At 38.8% G+C, this 18,855-nt stretch overlaps 1 protein-coding gene across 3 annotated transcripts in view; it reads left to right on the top strand.

Moving 5' to 3' along the window:
* LOC115211914 (phosphatidate cytidylyltransferase, photoreceptor-specific) overlaps positions 1-18,855 on the top strand; it is a 286,511-nt gene that overhangs the window by 184,145 nt on the left and 83,511 nt on the right. For all 3 annotated transcript variants that reach the window (XM_029780666.2, XM_036509250.1, XM_036509248.1), the window contains 2 exons: positions 13,124-13,245; positions 16,048-16,144. In XM_029780666.2, the coding sequence (XP_029636526.1) occupies positions 13,124-13,245; positions 16,048-16,144 (219 nt within the window). The remainder of the gene's footprint in view (positions 1-13,123; positions 13,246-16,047; positions 16,145-18,855) is intronic.

The raw sequence follows: 18,855 nt of genomic DNA, 5'->3' as shown, positions 1-18,855 counted from the left end.
CTAACCACTGGGCCATTGCGCCTCTTTCCTGTATACACTTCAATGGGGAAAGTAATTGCTGTGATATAATATACAGACATGCATGCAAGTGTGTTTCATTGATGTGGTGCAGAGAGAGAGAGAGAGAGAGAGAGGTGTGGTCTTATCTTTATTAATTTTTTTTTCTAGATAATTAGATATGTTGTGTTTGTGCAAGTCATTTTCAATGTCTCACACACCCCCATGCACACTTCTCAACATGAAAGACAAAAGAAGCTGACTTCTGTAGCATTTATTGATTGGCAAAGATGAAATTTTGATTTGCAGCATACTGCAGTTCTCTACACAAAAACCAAAGTTCAACTCTGAGAAATTCTATGATCAGTGTTTCGTTGCAGCCCATCTTTTTTTGCTTCCTGCTCAAATTTGATTTCGGTTAAGAAATTTGATCAACAAAATTTCCTCATTGTGTTTTACATACCAAATATTTTTCTTATCAATGAATTCCAGTAATCTGCTCTGATAACCATTTTGTTGTTCTTCTTAGATTGAAATCCTTCCAAAGAACAACACCCACCCACCCCATTTCAGTACACTTTTGTTTATTACTGCCATTGTTGTTGTTATTGCAGTTGTTTTCCATATTAAACTATGGAAATTGTGCCATGTCTATTGATGTATTCACAACTGGCAGAAAGAATCTTTTATCAGACACTTAAATACTTGATTTCCTAATTTTCTTTCATAAAAGAAAACTTCTTAGAAATTATTTTGTTTTTTCTTTATTTTGAAGAGAAAAAAATGTTCAAAATGTGTGTGAAATAGAATCTAAAATTTCATTTCATAAACATCAAAGTGTCGATATTCTAGTGTTAACCAACTTATTTCATCCAATTAAGCAGAAAGAATAGAAAATGTTAGTTAAAAGCGGTCATGTTTTTGTCTGCTATTCCATGCAAGCTTCTTTCTTTTATCGTTTGTACAAGCAGTTTTATCTTCAACCAAAATGGTTTCAAAATGTTCTTTTCTCAGCATAAACTGCTTACTTTAAAGAACCTCTTCAATTCCGTGCTTCTCCAAGAATAAACTTTTTGTTTATTTCTGATAAAATTCTAATAGCATCTCAGTTGTTAACCATCATGAACAAAATATCAATATTGGTCTATTAAAAAGTTAGTGTTGTGCTATGGCTAATAATAAAAATCAATAAATATCTTATATGTTGATTATTGATACAATATAAGCCAGGTAAAATATTGAGCATTTCTATCTGGAAATATGGTGAAATTATATAATTATCTTCACACATTCAACATAATTTTTATTAAAATTTCTTTTAAAAATTTTATCTGATTTTTGTACTAAACAAGTTGAAAGAAAGCAAGAATAGTCAAATGTCGTAATTTATTCATTTGTACAACAAATGACCATACTAATAAAAGTACTAATAAAGGTACTAATAAAAATATTTATAAAAATACTAATAAAAATAAGTTTTGCACAAATATAAAGAATATTCTTTTATTTGAAATTTTAATAAATTTTAGTAAATCGCCATAATTTTAATTAAGCTTTAGCTGTAAAATTTGTTTAATCTATTTCTAAATGGCTATTTGTGTTAAGGTTGATGTAGGATTGTGTCACCATCAACAGCTGTTAGGATAGTAAGATGCAGGTGTTTACTTCCTGGTCATAGGATTTCGTGTTCAGTCCCACTGTGTGACACCTACTCTAGGCCCCAGGCCTATCAAAGTGTTGTGGCTGATGGAAACTGAAAGAAGCCTATCATATGCTTCATGTGAGTCTGTTGAAAGAGAGAGAAAGAGAGAGAGAGAGCAAGCAGGCACAACATTTTAGCTTTCTTGCCTACCATAATAAGCTTATTGAATAATTGTCTTCTCTCTATATTTTCAAACTTTACAAACAGCTCTGAGAAGACAAATCATATAATCCAAGTGAGATTTGCTTTCAGGAAATTTTTTCTTACGCCTTTTTTTTCTTTTTTTCTTTTTGCTATTCTCTTCAATGTATTATCAGCAAATATACGAGATAATTGATCTTTCTATGAGTCACCTAATCTCAGTAGTCAAACGTAGAACTGATATGAAGACTGGGGTTAATCTTTGAGACTGGAACTGGATTAGTTGCAGCCAAAACAAAGACAAGACAACAATGTCTTGTCTATGAATCTTCTTTGAATCTTCCAAATAATGGTAAATGTGGCGCTGGTCTATATGTGTTCTTTTATTTCTCCTTCTTCTTCACATTCATTGATTTTCTATTGAACACTCAAATGTCTATGATTCTGCATGTGTTTGGAATCCAGCTCCATGGGGGGGGGGGTGCTGTTCTCACTTGCTCATGTCAACACTTCCACTTTCTCTCTGTTTGTTGGCAGGTTTCATTATGGATGTATGCTCACAGATGTGTAACCATGGCTAGGCATGTTAACATATATGTACAAACTCGTTACAAGTCCAAACATGCTTGACGGACATTTGAACCCATAACAAAGCCACTCATTGTATTTCGTCAGGGAGAAAATTTCCCACTGTAGACAACAAATAGGTCAAGAAATTGTACCTGAAGCATGTTTGGACAGGTAGTGAGTGTGTCTTTATACACATCACTGCTTGGCACTGTCACCCTGTAAGATATCTGTATACATGCACGTTTGGCTATATATATATACATACAGACATTTGGCTATGTGTGTATATACAAGCCTCAGTGCATTTGCATCTAGTTCTCTTTTATGTTGTAATGTGGTTTATAAATGGAATAATTCAATTCGCCACTAACAATCAGCTGTTGTTGATAACATTCTTCAAGTTTAGATCACTTTCCAGACACCTAACATCATAACATCTGAATGGTCTGTTGAAATAACAGCCAAACACTCCTCAAATCATGCCCTACCATCTTAAAAATACACCAGACAGTACAATCCTGCATATGCAAAAAGGATGGGGTGGTCATGGTTGGAACTTTTTTTATCACAATTTTGTCCAATTCAGTTTGATCTAGGGCTAAATAACAGCCAGTCAGTCACTATCTTCATAACAATTCTCACCATGTGCAGTAATTACCTCAGACCTGGTATAATGAAGATGTGAGATTCTCACTGGATAATTATGCAAAGATATGAAAGGAAGTTCAATACAATCGTTATTAATATTATTGAGGATTTTACTCAGGTTCGGTCTTATTCCTGGTAGAATTTATGTGGGTACTGGGTTACTACCTCGAACCTTAGGCATCCACAAGCTTTCAAGAGTCTATCAAGCGCTTAAAACTTTCATCATTATTATTATTATCATCATCATCATCATCATCATCATTATTATTATTATTATTGTGGAGGCACAATGGCCTAGTGGTTAGGGCAGCTAACTCGCGGTCGTAGGATCGCGGTTTCGATTCCCAGACCGGGCATTGTGAGTGTTTATTGAGCGAAAACACCTAAAAGCTCCACGAGGCTCCGGCAGGGGGTGGTGATCCCTGCTGTACTCTTTCACCACTCTTTCTTCTGTTGGCCTGCTCGCTTAGCCAGTGGGGTGGCGTGATTTGAAGGCTAAAACAATGCAAACACATTGTGACCAGCGATGTGTAACTACATCTGATGGACTGGTCGGTCACGTGATGGTGATGATTATTATTATTATTATTATCATACTGTGTCTCCCTCCACTTTAAGTGACAGCAGATCTGTATGCGACTGTCGATATCCATTTGCATCACATCACCAAACCAGTAAACTCTTCTCTCTTGCACGCTGCATCCAATTCCTCTTATGCCCAACTTTTCTCTCAATGCACTCCATTGCACATCAAGCAGAGCATACTAGCTTCATTCCTCTCTAAACTTTGTGCACCTTCTGCATTCAGGGTCCATGTCTCACTACCATGTAGCATTGTCATTCATATACATGCATCATGCATCAGAGAGAGAGAGAGAGTATTGAAGTATTGAAGGGTCAGTCTGAAAACACTGAGCCTTACAAAGGAGATGACAAAGGACCCAGATATCTGGCACCTTGCTGTACTCAAGAATACCTGTCTACCACAACAGAATTGGGACCAGTCCTAGTGTCCACATAAAAAAAAAGCACCCAGTACACTCTGTGGAGTGGTTGGCATTAGGAAGGGCATCCAGGCATAGAAACCAGAACAATGGAGCCTGGTATGGCCCCTGGCCTTGTCAGCTCTGGTCAAACTGTCCAACCCATGCCAACATGGGAAACAGATGTTAAATGATGGTGATGATGATGATGATTACCAAACAACTCTATTCTATTTCCCATTGATTTCCTTTTGCTCTTCACTTCTCTCCTCCTCTCTTCCTCGTTAATCCTCTCATTATAAAACATTAATATTTACTAAACACTTCATTGCTTCGTTGTGTTGAAAGATCTTCCACCCCCCTCTCTCTCCATCAAGATTATATTTCTCTTGCAATAACTTCTGTGGTGTGTTTATAGTACATGTGTGTGTGTGTGGAATGATAGATGCAGTGTAATATATATACGATGTATGTATCAGGTGTGTGTGTGTGTGTGTGTGTGTGTGTGTTGCACACATCTGGACTTTATGAACTCATCTATTGTTAACTATGAAATCTCTCTTCTGTATTCATTTCAACTTACTTTCTACCACTGCTACTACTACTACTGCCTATCACCACTGCTACATTTCCTAGAAAACTATTTTCGTCTTATTAGTGCTGAAATATATTTTTCCCCCACCACCACTGCCACCCGACCCACCCCGCCCACTGCCTTATCTTGTAGCACCATAAGTATATATTTCAGGAATAGTAACTGCTATGATGCACTCCATACCTTGACTATTAGCTCACTTCCATGCCTAGGGACTGTTTTCATCTTCTGTCCGTTTCCACATCCTTACAACCCCCATCACTCCACTCATAAAACCATTTTCACAAACTCTACACAATCGTTTCTTTTGTGTTGTTGAACTGCAAACCAATTCCTCCGTCTCATTCAGTTCCTCTCTCTTCGAAAACTATCTCAACACTGCAAACACTGCCATGAGAATTGGCAGCCTTCGTTGAAAATAGCTTCTAAGGTTAACAACTGTAAAAATTAGCATCGTTGCTTAATTGTTAATGAGCCAAAGCTTGTATTAATGGAGGGTTGGCTTTCTCACAACTAATATGGTTACCATACTTTTCAGATGAATGACTTACACACCTGTAATCTATGACTACAGGTGTGTAATATAAGATTGGTTGATGACAGTAGTCCCTATATTACCAATGTTAAAAATAGGTTGTCTCAGTGCCAGTTGAAAGATAACTACAAATAATGGAGTTTCTCTGATTTATCTTCCAAATAATTTTTGCTACAATATTCCTCTTGTAAACCAGGTGATTATTTCATTTCCATTCCATCAAGAGGGTCAATTGCAGTGATCGGCAGATGTCTGACGTGATCCTTGTTTTGTTCTGTTTCGTTTTTGATCAACCGTTTACTCTTTTCATTCAGTAAAGTAACCGTAACATTCAATCTTTACATCAAACTATACAAACTGGGTCAGCAATTCTAATTATCAACTTTTATTCCAGCCAAATTCAGGTTAATTATATACAAGAACGAATCCCAACAATTTCACAATTTAAAAATTTTTTTTTTTATCAAAAGAATCTAGAAACGAAAATCTAGGGTTTTGTCATCAACTTTTAATCAACTTTACACTCTTTCTGATTTCTACTTCAATCTAATCAGATTAAGCAAACTGTTTCCTTTTTTGGTTTCTATCCTTTATATGGCAGCAGTTTGTGACCATTAGTTCTTGAAATCGCTGTCAGTTCATCGGTCGAAACATCCATTGATTTTAATCAAAAGAAATGAAATAATTAAATTTATTTCTGCTGTCATCTAGATTGATGATATTTCGTCTTGTGTGCAGTTGTTCATAAATATTTGATGTTGGCAATGAGTGAAACCATCTGCTGCTGCCACTCAAACAGCTGTGATGATTAGACACTTGGATATTAATTCTCCTAACATCTCCAAGACTTTTCATTGACCACAACTTAGTAAAAACTGGCATTCATAGAAGGGGTCATCTGTAACCCTGAAATGTTTCTGTTTAACCCAGACAACTAAACAACACAGTTGACCCAGAGCTAAGCAGCTCTGTTTACTCAGGGTTAAAAACAATAATACAGTTCACAGAGGGCTATGGGCTTCCCAAAATTTCACTAACCTTCTTTTTGTTTTAATTTTTCATAAGTATTTCCATATTCATAATTTCCAATTAAGGATTTACTCTTTTGTTAATAATTAATTAATATTTTATTTTAAGTCCCTCAAAAATAGCCACTGAAAGAAAATATGAAGCTGTTTAACTAATTCCATTAACTCCTTGTCTGGAGTTCTGAATTTACCAGAATCAATTTGGTTGCATATCACTCCAGAAGTAAATAAGTTATATCTCAATAATATATTTGGGTCGGATCAGTTAATTCTGGTTGTGTCACAGCAATGATCTAAACCTTGTGAGAAGCAGAATGCTAGCCGTTGTCTCTAAATTCAACTAAATGTTTAATTACCAGCAAAGGTCTTTCCACTTTCAAGTCCACACAAAGCATTTAATATTGTACACATCTATATTCCAATCAACCCCATGTTTAGTGCATTTTTAATTTATTAATTCTAGCTTGACAAAACTTTGCACACATCAGCAAATATATTGTTTGCTATTTAAATATAAGAACAGTTGTTAATGGGCTCCAAACAACAGATTCACTGCCCATAACTGATGATGCCTAACAACGCAGAAAAGCATCTCCTACACTCCAGTAACATAATTCATGGCCCAGTGCTGTATTTTTCGCATGCTTTCTTTCTACATTTGAATGTGTACGAATATATTCAATGTAATTGTACAGACCTATATTAATGATCAGATTTTGATGCTAACAGGAAACTGCTCTGCAGACAGTTTCTCAGTTTCTTCTTAAGTGTTTATTCAAACGTTTATTTCGAGTGAAATATTTTAGAAACCAAAAATACAGGATTTTCATTTCTCTAAACAAAATACAAATTACTCCATTTGTTTTCTTTCTACTTTGGGACAAGGTGATGAGAGCGAGTGAGAATAACAACCATAATTAATGTAAATGACACTAATTAATTATACCCTCTGTCATTGAAATAGCCTCTAAACCAAAATGTTTTATTATTAGACAAAAAAAAAATTGTAAATTTTCCAGTGAAATATTCTTTCTGATTTGAAATCTCCTTCTTCTTCATTATCGTTGATTAAGAACACAGGTAGCAATGACTAAAGACCATCATGTCTGCTTCTTCAGACAAAATGTTCATCCTTCCTTTAAACGGTGCTGTAGAAGTAGTGTCTCAACTATTTGATATTAGAGATATTTTCATGGCGCCTCTGTTTTGTCTCCACCTTTGATTTAATACTGTTTCTCTGGTCCAGTTTAGTGAAGACAGCTCCATATGATATTGTCATTGAGAAATGACCTCTGGTTCCACACAACAGCTGTTTTCCTGTCTTAACAAGGTTTTATTCCTAACTTAAGGTTTTATCTGTCACAAGTAGAATGGATTGAATCTTCTCTTTTATAATTTCCACCTCTGCTAAGGTCAAACAAGTCAGATAACGAGAATTTATGGCTGTGTCGGCACACCCACCCCCACCCCCAACACTTGAAAAACACTTTGAAGTGTTTTCTACATCTAATAAAGTTCACTCAGTAATGTTACAATCAACAGGAATTTTGCTCTCACCACATAGCCATCCTCACACTCATCCTGTTTTTTTTTCATTTTCTTTGTTATTCAAAATTTGGAACAATTGTTGTTGTTGTTGTTGTTGTTATTTTTTTTATTATTATTATTATCATCATCATCATTGTCATCATCTTTCACTTCTGTTCCCATTTCTTGCCAAGTGTCTTCCTGACACCTAGGGCAGAAAAACACACTGTATACATTGGTAGGTAGGCCATTAAAATAAACACAGCAGATTGTTCATTTACAAAGTCATGTGATAGAGAAAAGGGGAAGAAAGACAGAGAAAAAGGAAAAAGTATTCATTATCATTATTATTATTATTATCATTATTATTATTATTATTATTATTATTATTTTTATTATTGAGTGCCCCGACTGGCCTCCGTGCTGGTGGCACGTAAAAAGCACCATCCGTTCGTGGCCGTTGCCAGCCTCGCCTGGTCCCCGTGCTGGTGGCACGTAAAAAGTACCATCCGTCCGTGGCTGTTTTCCAGCTCCGTCTGGCACCTGTGCAGGTGGCACGTAAAAAGCACCCACTACACTCTCAGGGTGGTTGGCATTAGGAAGGGCATCCAGCCGTAGAAACTCTGCCAGATCAGACTGGAGCTTGGTGCAGCCTTCTGGCTTCCCAGACCCCAGTTGAACCGTCCAACCCATGCTAGCATGGAAAGCGGACGCTAAATGTTGATGATGATGATGATGATGATGTCCCTTGATCCAGTCAGTTTATTCATGAAAGCCCACATTTCCCACCCTCAGGGCTCCAGTTTAGCCATATTGATTTAGACTTCAAAAGTCCAATCCACATGGTGGCAGCAGGGGTTGTTTTCTTTCCACCCCACCCACCCCTCCCTGCCAACTCACCTTTCTCAAATGTAACAACAACATGCCATGGTCAACATGTCTCTTGACTTCTTGTATAATTTCTGTGCAGCCCATAATTTGCACAACTCCCAGCTTTTATTATTAATGGTTTCTGAGGCAGCAAATTGGCAGAAGCGTTAGTGTTGGCAAAATGTCTTGTGCTATTTGTTGTGGCTCTAAGTTTCCGTGTTCAAATCTCACTGGAGTCAACAGTATCGGCTAACCCCCTCCCCCTCAACATGGCTGGCCTTGTGCTTAAATTAAAAACAAATGTAAATATTCACACACTCACACATACACACATAGATATATGTGTGTATTGATAAATCATCATCGTTTAACGTCTGCTTTCCATGCTGGCATGGGTTGGACAGTTTGACTGAGGACTGGCAAGCCAGAGAGCAGCTGCGCCTGGTTCCAATCTGATCTGGCATGGTTTCTATAGCTTGATGCCCTTCCTAACACCAGCCACTCTGAGGGTGTAGTCTCTGTTTTTACATGCCACCAGTGGGGGGTGGGGGTGGCACTGGCATCGACCACGTTTGGATGGTGCTTTTTATGTGTCACTGGCATAGAGAGCCAGTCAGGCGGCACTGGCATTGACCCACACTTGAATGGTGGTTATTACATGCCACCAGCATGTGTGCCAGTCAGGTGGCACTGGCATCAGCCATGACTACAATTTCACCTGATGCCACATGTTTTCTCAAGCACAGCATATCGCCCAACAATTCAAGGGTACTTTTAACTCTTTCGTTACTGTTTTTATTTTGAGATGCTCTGTGTTTCTTTCAATTAATTTTAAATATAACAAAGAATTTAGTAAAATAACTTAGTTATCATTTAGCTAGTGTTAGTAACATAAATTGTGACTAAGGTTTGGTGGAAGATTTTAATTCAAAACTTATGAAAATAAGACATTTGTACTCAGATCTAGAGCCGGTTTCAGCCGGGGTAGTAACGAAAGGGCTAAGTGGACTGGTTATGTGACACTAGTATCGGTCACAGCTGTGATCTCACTTTACTTGCTGGGTCTTCTCAATCACAGCCGTACCTCCAAAGGTCTTGGTCTCTTATATACATATATACATACACGGTGCAATGGGTAAATTGTCGTCATTTTATATTTTTAATTTCATGCATGCACACTGTCTGTTTTTGTTTTGTTGACTACACAGTATAGTAGGGTCAGTTGGGGACTATCTGTGAAGACAACAGCACCGTGATGCAATTCACTCTGCCGAAAATTTGGAAGCAACTTGCTGTACTGCTTGGCATTCACACCGGAAGCTCCAATATGAACATTTCAGAGTGTTTGGGTGTGGATCTGAGGTCTTACTGTGTCCCCAAAACATGTACCAAGAGTGATAAAAATCAAACATCCAGTCAACATCATGGTGTTTGGAGTGATCACCAGTGAGGGCAACGTAATGCCTTCAGTCATCTTCCAGTATGGCCTCAGAACCAATACAGAGGCCTACATCAAGTACCTGGAGGAGGTAGTTTGTGGAAGGGCAACAGGGACAGCAGTGCAGGTGGGGGGGGGTGTTTCAAAGTCTGGCACAAAGTCACCTTTTGGTGGGGTGGGGGAGGGGGGAAGAGACTGAAGACAGAGGAAAATGCCACCCAGCCTTTCTCTCCACCAGCAACCCCACCAATTCTGCTTGCCGCTTTATATTGTAATCTTAAAGCATAAACAGAAGAGTGGGAATGATTTTAAACAAGTGTTTCTGTAGGTTATGGACATCTTTTTTTCATTAAATAAACCCAACAACCCATTCCTTTACCTTGTGCCCTTAATAGTAACGAGCATGAACCTTCTCATGCTGATAACCATAAACATTTGTGTTGTGCACAGATTTGTAAGACTTATATTTTCATCTCTCTCAGACGAATTCACTTCTACAAGACATCTTTACAGTTGATTCTCTCCTTTAAAAAGCTGTTGAAGAACCCACATTTTTTAGGGCTGGGATGGAGGATCAGCTTGCAGGAAGGAGCCATGTTGAAATTGTGTTAAACTGTGAGAAGGAATTGGGTCACAGTGGTGCGTAGGATCTAATAATCCATATTGCTGATGATAGCTTTTGTTAACATGGAAGGAGTTGTTAATCGAAGCGGATTATCACCAATCAATTGGAAAATCTCTTGCACAGTTACAAATGGTTTTGTTATCAGAAAGTATTACTCAGAATCTATTTCCATATCACCTTTCTTCTCTCTCTCTCTCTACACACACACACACACATATATATATATATATATATATATATATATTTAATGACATGCTGAGCATGTGAGTTCAGTATACACACATACATCCAGTATATACAAGAGACAGCCTTTCTCGTTAATTTAACGATGTTTCATACACTTCTCTATTAATCCTTTATATTTCAACAGGTGCAATAATAAAGTTCCTTGCTGTATTGATGTCTCTAAATCTTCTTCTTCCTCTCTTCCGAATGAAGCATCTCTCTGTTGTGTGTGTGTTTTTGCCATTTTCTGTGAAGCAGTAATCATGAGAATAATGTTGCAATTACATTGATATCAATATCAGAGAATTTCAAACTTTTTATCTTTAATTCCAGGTTTATTTTTGCAGTAAAAAGTGGAATTAGTTTGATACTGTGCTGTCACTATCTTTTATTGTATTTTACTTATAATATAGCTTCCATGACTAATTGTTGAGGAAACCTACTAAAATTTTGGTGTTATCTTCTCCGATTTACGTAATTTTATTTACTAATGTATGATGCAATGTGTCATGAGGACTGCAAAGACTGAATCGTCTGCTTGTGAAGGGTTGCTATGACCAAACAGATTGGTGTTCAGTCTACAACTTCAATGGTTACAGAGATATGAATTAGTTGCAGCTTCCTTCTGATGACAGCTGTTTCGTTGCTGTTGACAATGTCATCCATTACCATGCCGCTGCCAATGCCGCGGCTAAGATGGCAGGCTGGCAGAATCGTTAGCATACCAGACAAAAGGCATTTACTCCTTCTTTATGGTCTGAGTTCAAATTCTGCTGGGGGTCACATTTACCTTTCATTCTTTCAGGGTCTGTAAGTACCAGTTGAGTACTGGGGTAGACATAATTAATTATCCCCTCCCCTACAATTTCCTTTTTTATGTCGAAAGCAGAAAAGATTATTATTACTGCTGCTGCTGTTGTTGTTGTTGGCAACCCAGTGGAATCCTTAGGGTGTCGGACAAAATGCTTAGGGGCCTTTTATCTGTTTTTATGTTCTCAGTTCAGATTCCACCAAGGTTGACTTTTCCGTTCTTTCTGGTCTGTCCAGGGTTCACCCTGGATACACCAGAGTGAGTTCTCGTTTTCTGTTTGTCTCTTCTGTACACTGGATAACTTGTCTTCTTAAAGACCACCTGACTGTAGACCATGGCATTTGTTGAAGGCCTTCTCCACATCAGCGTATACGAGAGAGGCCAACTCTTAACTAACATCTCTCTGTAGATAGAGGACCAGTGCTACTCTTACCCAGGTGAAATCCAAACTGCATCAGTGATGCTACAACACACCTCTTTCTTTCAAAACTTCCTCCATCCGTTTGATGTCTCTGTGGCTGCTTCTTTCTGAAGACCCTCCTTTGCTCTCATTAACACTTGATTATTTTACTGCTATTAAACTAGTCATTAGATAACGACACCCACCTCTGTTCCCTGGTTCACTATATCAGGGATTATCTCAAGCCCTATTTTGCTAAGTCTCCTTTAGAATATCATGGACAGTATTTAAAGGACTTAAAGTATTTTAAGATGCCAACCAACCAACCAGATAGGACTACACAGCCACAGCAAGAAATGTATCAGGACATGAAATATAAAAGCCGGACTAGACTACTTTATGCGCAACTCCATTGTCTCCCGAGACAGAAAGGATGCCAACCAATTTAAAGGACCCACAGCTTTTCTCATCTTCATGTAATTTGTGTGTGTGCATGCATGCGTGGCCCGGTGGTTCAGCTCAAGATCATGAGTTGTCAGTTTTGATTCCTACACTGAGTGGTTCATTATATCCTTGAGCAAGTTAGTTCATTTCATGTTGCTTCAGTCTGCTCAGCTGAGATAAGTACCAGCCTAGTAATGGTGCCGCCTCTCCTCCTTTTAGCTGTCCCTTCTTCAATGTTTCTCTGAAAGAAGGGTCGGTCAGCTGGAAGAAAGTCTATTTCTTCACTTAAAACAGTTTCTAAAATCATGGAACTCCTCACCGAACAATGGTTGAGGATTTGTTGTGGTTGGGTTTTGGGGGTTTTTTTTTCCTTTTTGGTGTTTATATGTGTGTTTGTTGTTGTTGTTGTTCTGTCACACCTCTGCACATTGGTCCTTCCTTTTGACAATTTCAGCAATACAATCATTCAGATTATGAAAAGTTATTTGAAAATTATCAAAAGTGGTGACCGAGCACCGAAAATGTTTGTGCCTGCTTCCAATAATTGTATCTGTGTCTTAGAAATTGTGTGTTTTTCTTTGCAGCGCTCTGAGGAAGATGATGCAGAACCATTACCGCAAGACCTTGGTGCCGCTGGCAGTCTTCCACAAGGAAGCGACAAAACTACAGAGATTTTAGATTCTGCATTGGCGAATCTCAATCCAAGGTAAATGTAATTCTTGTTGTTGTTGAGACCAATAATCATCAGCATCATTACCACTACTATCATCATCATAATCATCCTTAAAACATAATCTTGTTACATTACTATATGTATATAAATGCGTGTGTGTGTGTGTGTGTGTGTGAATCATGATTTAATATCCATTTTCCATGCTGGCATGGATTGGACAGTTTGACTCGACCCTGCAGGCCACGGTGCTACAGCAAACTCCAATGCCAACTTTGGCACGGTTCCTCTGTTTCAATGCTTTTTCCATGTCATTGGCCCTTGTGAGGTCACCAGTTGACTTCCTAGAAAAGAAGACAGAAAATGGAAAAGGACCCCCTCAACTAAAAGAGGTGGGGGTGCGTATTCAAAAGTGGGAGGAGGGAGAGTGGTTCTATGGATTTATGCTGGGTGTTGGGAGGCTTACACGGCAATAGAGGAGAGACATAGCTAAGGGAGGTAGAGAGGAAGCCTTGCGATAGGGTCAAAGGGCAAACTCTGAAGGAAGGAAAAGGGGAGCATAAGAGAGGGTGGTGGGAGGGAGAATGAGAGAATGGGTATTTTCATAAAGGGGGTGAGTGGGGAGGAGAGTGATGAACAATGGTGGAAGTGCTGTTGCAGAGAAATGTTAGCAGTTCAGGAAAGGGACCGGAGCAGAAAGCAGTGGGATGATGTGCAAGAAGTAGGAGAGGTGGGCAGATCTAGAGGTACAAAAGAGGCTATAGTAATTGGTGGAAATAGTGTGGGCAGGGATGATAATGAGGGATGGAAGTGGTTCCAGGGGAAAGGGAAGAGAGGGCAGTAACCAGAAGAGCAAAACAAGGGAGAAGGAGATCTAATACGTGGCAATTGTGCCGGCTTCACAGGTTTTATGGCAGCCAAGTCCTACGACAGATTGAAAGATTGAAGAGTGTTAGATGAGATGTAAGCAATGCATGATGGGTCAGAAAGAGAGAAGGGCCAGCGCCCTATGGAAGTAAGTGTGTGTGTGTGCATATGTATTCTATTATTTCACTACTTGTTTCAGTCATATGACTGCAGCCATGCTGGAGCAACATACATACCACCATCATCAGTTAACATCCATGTTTGATGTTAGCATAGGATCAACAGGATCCAATAGGCCCAAGAACTACATCAGGCTCCAGTGTCCTCTTTCACATGGTTTCTACAGCTGGGTGCCCTTCCTTACACCAACCACTTCACAGCATGGACTGGGTGCTTTTTATGATGTGGCACCAGCAGCAGTGAGGTCGCCATCCAGCTAGCAAGAACACAAAACCCAAGCAGAGGACATTGTCTCTATGTTAGATTGGGGCAATGTATAAGAGAAATGGTTGGGGTAGAGCAGGGTTTGTTGTGGAGGAGCTACATTGCAACAGGCATTTAGGAGAGAGAGAGAATAAATTGGTGGATCTCTGAAGAGATAAATAGCAGTGATGGGGTGTCCAGATGGCATCTCAAGGTAAGTTATGCACTGGGGTCGATGTAATCGATTTAATCCGTTTGTCTGTCCTTGCTTGTCCCCTCTGTGTTTAGCCCCTTGTGGGTAGTAAAGAAATAGGTAGTAGATGACTAGTCATGGGTGGGGTTTGCAAAAATGTTTAGGGAGAAAGAGACAAGAGAAATGGGAGAAAGAGAAGTAGACAACCTTTGTAAAGATTGGGAAGGGTTGAAAGAGTGGATGTGGGGGTGGGAGGAGTTGGGATGGTAATGATGATACATACATATACACACATATATACAATCAGTGAAACCTTCGTTTACAAACACATCACAAACAATATCTTAGGTAGCAGTGTCTCGAGTAATGAACATGCAAGGGGGCAACAACTGTTGGGGACAGGCTGGCTGTGTCTGTGGGGTGAGGGAGCATCTCTTACTGTCGTAGCTTTTATGCTTTCTCTCGGTGCACATCACTGATCCAATTTACCTTCGTCTCCTGAATTGCCTTCTCTTCGATTTACCAACATTTCAGATGACAAACAGCCTTCAGGAACAAATTAACTTGTAAACCAATGTTCTATCGTGTGTGTGTGTGTGTATGTGTGTGTGTGTGTGCGTGTGTGTGTGTGTGTGTGTGTATGTGTGTGTGTGTGCGTGTGTGTGTGTATTACAGACAAGAAAGTAAATTTCAAACAGAGTATAGTTGTGAAAATAGCAGAAAGATTGAGTATTTAATTCTTATAAGACAGGAAAAAGTGTACACACACACACACACACACACATACACACACACAAACACAAACACACACACACACACACACACTCATATACACACACACATACACACATTGTATATGTGCACATCCGCATATATATATATAATTACGGGCAAAGTAAACCAAAACTGTGTCGTCAATTATTTTGGTGGAATTCAATGCAATACAAAATGTTTTGAAAGGAATCAACGAGTGTCTGTTATTTCTTCAAGAATTCCATCTGCCAAACAAGCCGTGGCTGTTCTTAAAGAAAACTCTGATACATGCAGACTGGAACTGCCATTTATTTCTTAAATGGAAGTGGAGCTTCTTTGAAAAGTGCATCAGTGAGTGAGTGTCTCTCCAGCCATGCCTCCTCCTCCTCTCTTTTATCCTCTCTAATGGATTCACAAAACGTTGTTATGTTTGTCTAACCTAATTGATTTTGTTTGGTTTTTTATTTTTTTCAGATTTTTTTTTTCCTTCTGTATTTCTTATGTTGTTCTGATGTTTGCTTAACAGTTGTCGGCTTGATGTCTTCCAATATTTATAATGGATTTCCAATGTTCCAAACTGATTTTTGATTTCTAAATTACAGATGGAGGAACTGGGTTATCCGTGGCATATTTACTTGGCTCATGATCCTTTTCTTCGCTTTCATTGTTTACCTGGGACCACTGGCATTGGTTTTGTTGGTAAGTAATATTATTTTAGAAACATTTCTTCAGAATAACTAAGCAAACATTTTCATTTCTATTTTTATTTCTCATTTTACTATTTTCACCTCATTTCTGTGAGTTGGCTACTTTTCCAAATTGGCTTTTTTGCATATATCGATAGAACTGCTGTTTTTCAACTTCATTACAGTTTTAGAGGAAACCCTTCTACTCCTAAGCCTGGTCCACGGTGTTGGTGGCAAGGTCGGTACTTGGCTTACTTCAGCAACTTTAACAAGATGTGGATTGCTCACTCTGTAGTCCGTAATCCCACATTACAAGCATTCTACTTCTGTTTGTATTTATGGAACTAAGTGATCTACGGTGACTAATCCTAATTGACAAGGAACTGCTGTCTCTAACCAAACATATCGTTCTTTCATTGAAACAAACTAATCTAATTAAAGGATAATTTGAAATAGAATCAGGACTCTTAATTTAAAAGAAAAAAAAAGAAATCGAAATTGAGTGCAAGGTTACTGAACATGGTATTAGTTGAAGCCAATGATCTTGTTTTTTTATTGTCTTCATTTCTGAAAGCGTCATCGAAATATATGGAGGAGGGTAAGGCCCATTGCTATTTGGAGACAAAACACAGAATAGAATAAGACGAACCAAAGAAAAGAAAACATACTCCCAGCTAAAAACTGCAGCCATATTCAAGTAGGATAGACTAAAGAAACAGACTATTTAACAGAACAACCCTCACTGTCTACAATGGTCCCTATGAGACTACGAGAATGACTGTATTCCACATTCAGGTGAACTCCTACCAACAATTGTGGAACTGTAATTTGGCCCAACCATCAATGATTCTATCAGCACAGCAGTCGAGGGAATTCAAATAACGAGAATTGGGAGTCACATGATCACATGTTGGAAGTCACGTGATCACATGTTGGAAGTCACATGATCATATGTTGGAAGTCACGTGATCACATGTTGGAAGTCACATGGTCACATTCTCCTAGGTTTTGTCAGTCAGGAATTTCTTTCATTTTATTTGTAGTTTATAGAATTGGTCCCTGATGTCCTCATGCGCCACAAATTCAATCCTGGACTCCTACCCCTTATACTGCTAAGTGATGGCCCTTGACCCCCCCCCCCCACCAGGGATGTTGTTGGTGATGTGCTAAACTTGCTGGGCAAACGCAGCTGTCCTGATAGTGTCACGCTGTCGCTAATGCTACTCTCTCTCTTTCACACAGATGGCATGTCCTTGCTAAAGGGCTCCAGCTCTTTCCATAATCCTGAACACAAAGGAACCGGCTTGGTTCAAGCAGCTGATGATGTCTGCTTCACTGGGATTGGTAGCAAGAGCCATGAACCTGAGATACCTTTTCATTTCCTCTTCCAGATAGTAATCTGCCATGTTTATGCTAATTATATATCATAGTCATATTATCTGAAAGAGGAATTAGAAAGTACAAATTTTTTACCTTACCACACGACATTATGTTGGGACATCTTTCGTTTTGGGGCCCAGTAAATTGGGTTCACAAATACTCAGCTCACACTGTATACAAGTGACCCTAACAAAGTAGTTTCTTGATTACTTTCCAAATTTTGATTGCAATTCTGGCTTTTCTGGTCTTGCAAATCTATGTAGAATAAGTGAAAAGACAGACAGACAGACAGACAGAAAGAAAGAAATGTAATTCCATGTAGTAATTCCCTGAATAATTACTGAAAAATCTTTTCTAATTTTCATCATTAATAAACATTGTTGTTAATGATGTACATAAACATTTGATGACTTTAATTGGCCATCTTTCGGTACAAGTACCATAACTGCCATGTCTGTTTGTTTACATTTGAAGAAGAAGATCGTCACTCTCCGTAAAGTTTTTTTTATATATATATATGGAGGGTTAGGGTTAGGGGTGGGAGAAAAGGGTTTCTTTTTTTCTACAGAAAGGAGTGGCTGTGTGGTAAGTAGCTTGCTAACCAACCACATGGTTCCGGGTTCAGTCCCACTGCGTGGCACCTTGGGCAAGTGTCTTCTGCTATAGCCCCGGGCCAACCAATGCCTTGTGAGTGGATTTGGTAGACGGAAACTGAAAGAAGCCTGTCATATATATGTATATATATATATAAGTGTGTGTGTGTGTTTGTGTGTCTGTGTTTGTCCACCTAGCATTGCTTGACAACCGATGCTGGTGTGTTTACGTCCCCGTCACTTAGCGGTTCGGCAAAAGCGACCGATAGAATAAGTACTGGGCTTACAAAGAATAAGTCCCGGGGTCGATTTGATCGACTAAAGGCGGTGCTCCAGCATGGCCGCAGTCAAATGACTGAAACAAGTAAAAGAGTAAACCCACGTGGGTTTATAATTGGCAGTTATGGTACTTTAATTTATTCTTTGGCAAAGAATCCTGGCTAAAAATCTCTTCTTTTAGAGATTTGGTGTTAATCACTTGGCTATAAAGTTTGTAAGGTTCAATGTCTCAATGGTTGTAGACAAGGAGCTGTCTGGCCTTTTCTATTTCAGTATCCCCTTAAGGATCTCCCTGTTCCCCTTTTTCATTTCATTTTTGATCTTGCTGCTCTGTTATCAACTTTACACATTCCTCTCCTGGTGACACAAAGCTCTCTTCTCTCGTGTCTTTGAAATTCTTTCTAACAATGGAAACTCTCAATATTTCCTCGTTGTGGAGATATTCTGACAGTTTTTGGTAAAGAATTGAAAT

The sequence above is a fragment of the Octopus sinensis genome, linkage group LG1, assembly GCF_006345805.1.
Source record: "Octopus sinensis linkage group LG1, ASM634580v1, whole genome shotgun sequence".
In the NCBI taxonomy this organism is placed as follows: Eukaryota; Metazoa; Mollusca; class Cephalopoda; order Octopoda; family Octopodidae; genus Octopus; species Octopus sinensis.
Note: the sequence above shows the minus strand (reverse complement) of the source record. Positions and strands in the feature narration are given on the sequence as shown.